The 6000-nt window shown below is 54.3% G+C and overlaps 1 protein-coding gene across 1 annotated transcript in view; it reads left to right on the top strand.

The window, feature by feature from the left end:
• Nucleotides 1-541: 541 nt before the first annotated feature.
• GCK (glucokinase) overlaps nucleotides 542-6000 on the top strand; it is a 28663-nt gene continuing 23204 nt past the window's right edge. The window contains exon 1 of the mRNA XM_065398692.1: nucleotides 542-574. Coding sequence (XP_065254764.1) covers nucleotides 542-574 — 33 coding nt within the window. The remainder of the gene's footprint in view (nucleotides 575-6000) is intronic.

Genomic DNA, 6000 nt, shown 5'->3' with positions numbered 1-6000 from the left:
GTGCTTCATCCCAGAGACTTTCCTTTAATTAGTTTACTTTGGAGGGGCACGTGGCCGGGTCTCCACAGTCTGATTTGTATCCTGAAAAAGGGCCGGAACCAGGAACGCTTCAGAATCACTAACAGCGCCAGAGTCAGAAACAGGGCCTGTAAGAGCCTCAGCGCTACAGAAACTCTGCCAAGAGTCCTGGCAGCAGAACGGATGTCAGCGATTGGGTGACGTGCCTCTGGGCCGCCCCCCACTGCCCAAGTCCCAGGGCACTGAGCTGGGTGTATTTCAACAGCTCCTGAATCTTTAGTCTCTTTGGGTTGGTAGCAAAGGTTGGAAGAAGCTGTCGGTGCTATCTGCAGCCCTCAGCCTTGAACTTCAGCAGCGGTGCAGTGCCAAGAGACACGGGCTCAGCCAGTCTGTTCAGCTTCAAAGCAGGCACCCAAAAGACACCTTTGGTGCCTGTGGAGAGCAAGAGGACTCCTGCCTGTCCTCAGATTAAAGCAGACCCAGCCGATCTCTTCGGGGCAGAAGGACCGGAGCGGTGTCAAAGATGAAACCAAGCCAGCATGAGGCCTTGCACCTGGTAAGCTCTGTATCCTGCCCACAGGAACCTCCGCCATCTCCCTTACTTGGCGTGATTTTCTGTTCGAGGTAGTGGTGGGCTGTTCCCTGCCCGTCAGACAGCGCTGGGTGGGAGTCACACCTAGCTCCGGTCACTCTGCTTTGCAGCAGCAGATCACAAAGCGCTTTACAGAGGAGATCGGGCGCATCACCCCCATTTTACAAATGGGGGAAACTGAGGCACAGAGAGGGGCAGGACATGCCCAAACAGGCAGCGGCAGAGCCAGGGAGTGGGTCCTACCACCAGCCTGGGACTCAGGACTCCCGGCCTCTCCTCCTGACTTTGCTGCTGGCCCTGGGCAAGTGAGTTTAACTTCTCTGTGCTTTAGTTGCCCCTCCGCTGTCAAATGGGGGTGCATTAATCCTCCCTCGGTCACAGGGCTGCTGTGCTGAGTGATGTCTGGAAAGGCCTCGGTGGTCCTCCGGTGAAAGACCCCTTGTCTCCGGCACACACCCCTGCTTGGTCCCTTTCAGTGCCACTCTGAGCCCTTGGGATCATCATTCTCCCACCTTCCCCAACATGCTGTCTGCAGCAGAGCAGTGCTGGGTGCTCCTGGGAATGCCTCAGGAACCAAAGATCCCAGCTGGCCTCACGCTGAGCCGAAGGGAGGCCAGTGCGCTCGAGCCGGCAGTTGCTGAGGGGTGGTGCCTGGGTTAGGCCCCGAGGTGGAGGACCCTGGGGGCCTAGCGTCAGTCCCTGTGGTGGGCAGGGATAGCTTGGATGGTGGTTGTTGAGGACCTGGGCTCAGTGCTTGAGATAAGCAGGCATGAGTTCTGTGGGGCTTGCCACGTGCGCTGCAGCCAAGGGCGGCTGAGAGTCCAAGACTGGCATCAGCCAAGGGCGGGCTCAGCCCTGCCCATGGTTGGCAGGGTCTGAAATGGGCAGCTGCCTCCCTAGCAGTGGGTGCTCCCGGGGTCAGCTGTGCAGAAGGCCCCAGGCGGGCAGGGGAGATGGAGAATCCCCGAGGGACACAGTGCTGCTTTCTGGGGCCTGCGTGCTTCTCCGCCTGAGGGGCTGGGCTGACCCCCCCAAACTCGGAGTGCACGCGATGTGGGTGGGGGTTTTCCTGTGCCCGTCCATGTGCCTGGTGGCTGGGGTACCAGATTGGGACTTAGGAGCCCTAGGTTCAAATCCCCCCTCTGCTCGTGGGTGACATTGGGTGAGTCATTGCTCACTCTGTGCCTCAGTTTCCCCATTTGTAAGTTTAAGCATTGGAACAATTACCCAGGGTGGTGGCAGATTCTCCATCCATGGCTCCACATTCTAGCTACCACCGCTCAGGGGCTTGGGGTCTCCGTGTCCCAGCTCGGCAGCACCCTTTCACGCCGTTCACAACATGCCAAAGGCACATGCGCTCCTCACTGAATGGGAAAGACACGGCCAAACAGCCTGTCGCTGTGGTTACTGCGGAGCTCTGTCTAGACACCGGGAATGGGCTTGCCTTCCTGACCCGCAGTCTGCACCGACAGCAAAACAGAAAGCAGCCTGTCCATTAACTCTGCTGTGCTTAGCTGGGTGAGCGCTCCCCTGGTTGTTGGTCTTGCACCACGCTCCCGCTGCAGGCTGCACCGACCTAGTATCCTGCGCTCGTGGGAATAGGTCTCGCCGGCAATACCTTTGCCACGACGGGAGAAAAAAACGTGTCCGAGTTTTGTATCCTTGCACTCAACACCAGCGAGTTGTGAGTACCCGAAAGAACTCCTCAGGCAGCATCGCACCAGCTGTAGGTTGTTTGCAGGGGGTCCAAAGGATGGGGATGTTCATAGAGTCACAGATGCACAGAATTTAAGGGCAGAAGGGATCAGTAGGTATTCAAGCTCCTATATATCATCACAGGCCAGCACGAGGGAAAGGGGCTCAGATTAGCTCACCCCGGTGCAAAGCAGGGGTAAAACCCAACCAGAAGGGCAGCGTTTGTGCCCATTTTGCTCTTGTTTGAGGGCTTTTCTCACCCTTTAAATCAGTCACGTTTCACGGTCCTGGAGGTCACAGCCAGGACATGGCCCCTAGCTCCAAACACACACCAGAAACTCGATTCTTCTGCTCTCAAGTGCCACGTTTTCAAACGGGCCTCTAATCTGGCAACCAGCGCGTCTGACCGGGGCAGGTCACGCTGAACACTGGGCCACTGGGCTCAGTTGCAATGGTGCATGTAAAATGTGAATCCAAATGTGGTCCTAGTAGAGAAGTTACAAGGCCAAGTCCATCTCTTCCCTGGGCATTTGCAGGGGATTGAGCTGAGGTCGAAGTGAGATGCCCTGTGTGGATGGGCTTTTATAATGATCTGCTGGGGTAGGTATTTTCGGACGGAAAGGAAAGATTATCTTATTTGATGGCTTTCTCCTTCTGCCGGTCACCGTGGTAACTGGGCACCCTCCACATGAAATCAGTAGCAGTAGTGAAGTCCCGTGGCGTCTCTGGCACTCCTCCTTTTCAGAGTCAAAACTCTGTTTTGGTTTTAGATGTTATTAATTTGCTCTTTTGGGTTGGTCGGAGTGTGGGGTTGGAAGGGGGAGTCAGTGTTGGGGGTTGAGGGCAGGAAAGGGGTCAGGGTTGGGGGTCGGGGGTCAGTGTTGTCAGTCCTATGTTGGAAATACCCTTGTAACTGTAAGGCGCCCCCTTGTGTCTTGTGCATCTTGTGAGACGGACATTATGGAAACGGGCCCAGGGCATCAGATACAGCTTATTGCTGTTTTATGTATCTCATTAAATAACGAGGCAATATGCATGTCGATTCCACATCACAGCAGCAAGAGCACGGATGGCGTTTTAGCAAAGGCATTAGCCTGGAACCCAGGAGATGCAGGCAGGGCTGGCTCCAGGCACCAGCTTGCCAAGCAGGTGCTTGGGGCGGCCACTCCAGAGAGGGGCAGCAGGTCCAGCTATTCGGCGGCAATTCGGCGGACGGTCCCTCACTCCCGCTCGGAGCGAAGGACCTCCCGCCGAATTGCCGCCGCAGATCGCGGCTTTTTTTTTTTTTTTGCTCCACTTGGGGCGGCAAAAACCCTGGAGCCAGCCCTGGATGCAGGTGCTCTTCCTGCCCTCTCGGACTGGCAGCTCCATCATTTACAGGGGTCTGGTTGTTGTTAAGCACTTCCAGCTCCCGGAGACGTCAATTTGACCTTCAGTGCTCTGTGCCTCAGTTTCCCCATCTCTAGAATGCAGATCGGTAACCCTTCCCTACCCTGTGGGGGGGTTGCAAGGATAAATTTGTTAATGCAGGTGGTGCACCAATACTATATGACAGGGCCAGAGGAAAGCCTAGAAATAAATGAAAGCCTAAATGGTTGTACGCCTCCTCAACTCGGAGCAAGGCTCACTAGGAAGAGACTTACCTGGCCCCCATCACTGGAGCATTTCAGCAGCACACAGTCTTTACCGCATTTATTTTCACACATCCCTGAGAGGTACGTCGAGGCTGTAATCCCCATTTCACAGATGGGAACTGAGAGGCAGAGCAACTAGGTGACTTGCCCAAGGTCACACGGGAACTCTGTGGCAGAGCAGGGTCACAGCTGGTCACAGCTGGCTGAATAATGGGGAAAATATTTCGGGCTAATTTCTTTGACCATCAACAAGAAATCTCGTTGAATACATCCTTCCTGGATAGCCGCTTCTTGCTCTGCTTCCATCTGTTTCCCAGGTTGGAAAAGATATAATATTAGTTTAACAAGAAAAGACTTTTTTTCTCCCCGACTCAGTCCAAATATGACAGCACTTTAAATGCCAGTGAGGCCTTCAGCTATTGCCGTGAACTGAACATTGGCCAATCCAGCAGGAAGTTTCTCTCAGATATTTTCGCTTGACATATAAATCGCAGTTGCTAAAGTGGAGCTGTGATGTCTGTCCCGCACTCCCTTTTTCAGTGGCTCCTAATTCACCCCAACAATTTGCTTTGGAGGTAATACCTCCCAGACTCAGTCCAAAGAGGAAGGAATGATCTTGGAAAGTTTGAGCAAAATCAGATCAGACACTTTTGAGTGATGTGAACGGGGTGGGGAGGGGGGAGACCATTTCCCCCTGTGTTCCAGTTGAGGTTTTGTACTCAATTCTCAAGTGACTGGAGCTTGGAGCCTCAAATCTGCTCCACATTATAGTCCTCAAAGAGGCCCTGAAGAGAACCGGCTTGGTATTTTGGAAAGGTTTAAAGGCTTGTAAATTGCAGTGAGCTCACATGCGCTCACTGTAACTTGACATCTAGAGATGGGGAAACTGAGGCACAGAGCAATGACGGCAAAGCAAGCATGTTCATGCTCTCTCCCATGCTGCCCCTTGTGTTTGGGAGGAGCTGCCTGTAAACACCCTCCTTCAAATCTCTCCTTAACATTCTCCTTTGTCACGACGCCTGCAAAAACTTGACGACGATTCGGCCGCTGGGGTACTGAGACCACTCCTGTCAGGCTGGCCAGCATCTCATTGTTTCCTGTACTCCCCCACATTGGTCTGTCTGCATCTATCTGTTGTCTCTTGTCTTACCCTTAGATTGTTTGTTCTCTGGGGCGGGAACCGTCTTTTTGCTCTGTGTTTGTACAGCGCCTGGCACAACGGGGACCTGGTCCGTGACTGGGGCGCTGATCTATCATCATAATAGATACATGAAATTAAAAAGCCAAAATTAACCCACAGGGGAAATAAATGCCGAACCTCTTCTGTCCTATCCAGCTTCTCCTCCTGCCCTCATCCCCAACTCTGTGTTTCTGTCAGAGAGGGCAGGGGGGAGGGGTCCGCCTGGCACTTGGAGCGGAAGTTGGTCTTCAGCAGCGGTTTGGGGTCCTGGTGATTATTAGTCGTAGCCAGACATAGTTTGCAGACCACCGTCTCGGCCAACACCGGGAACCTCCAGAGCTCAAAGAGCGATGATCTCTACAGCTTGAGCTGAAGAGCCAAGCTAGAGCTAAGTGACTTGAAAGAAGCAGTGAAACACTAGAATAGGGAGGAGTGGGGAGAGTGGCTGGTGGTCGAGGCCCAAAGGGGAAGGGGCAGGTGGGACGGGGAGAAGAGGATGGTGTCATGGGCCCACCTAAGAGGAGAAAGTTGGGGAGAGGGAGAAAAGAGGGGGCCATGCCCTATAAACACAGATGAACCCATGGGGGGAGCCGCTGGCTCAAAGAAATGGGAATTACCTCAGGGCCTGCCACAGACAGAGGGTCGGGGGTAGTGTGTAACGAGGGAGCTGTGGGGATAATTGTGGGGTTCTGGCTGAGAGATCACAGCACTGGGAGGCTGCGGCACTCTCCTTCCTGAAATGGGATCCTAATCTCATCCTATGTCTCCTTCCTGCAGAGGGTGCAGCGAGGGGTGAGGGCCCTGCCTGGCCACTGGGATTACGTTCCCCACTTCTCACCCTCTTGAGGTTCTGGAGTGTCCTTGGTGGGGCCCGCTCAGTG

The sequence above is a fragment of the Emys orbicularis genome, chromosome 2, assembly GCF_028017835.1.
Source record: "Emys orbicularis isolate rEmyOrb1 chromosome 2, rEmyOrb1.hap1, whole genome shotgun sequence".
NCBI lineage: Eukaryota > Metazoa > Chordata > Testudines > Emydidae > Emys > Emys orbicularis.
This window is presented reverse-complemented; position numbering and strand designations above follow the sequence as displayed.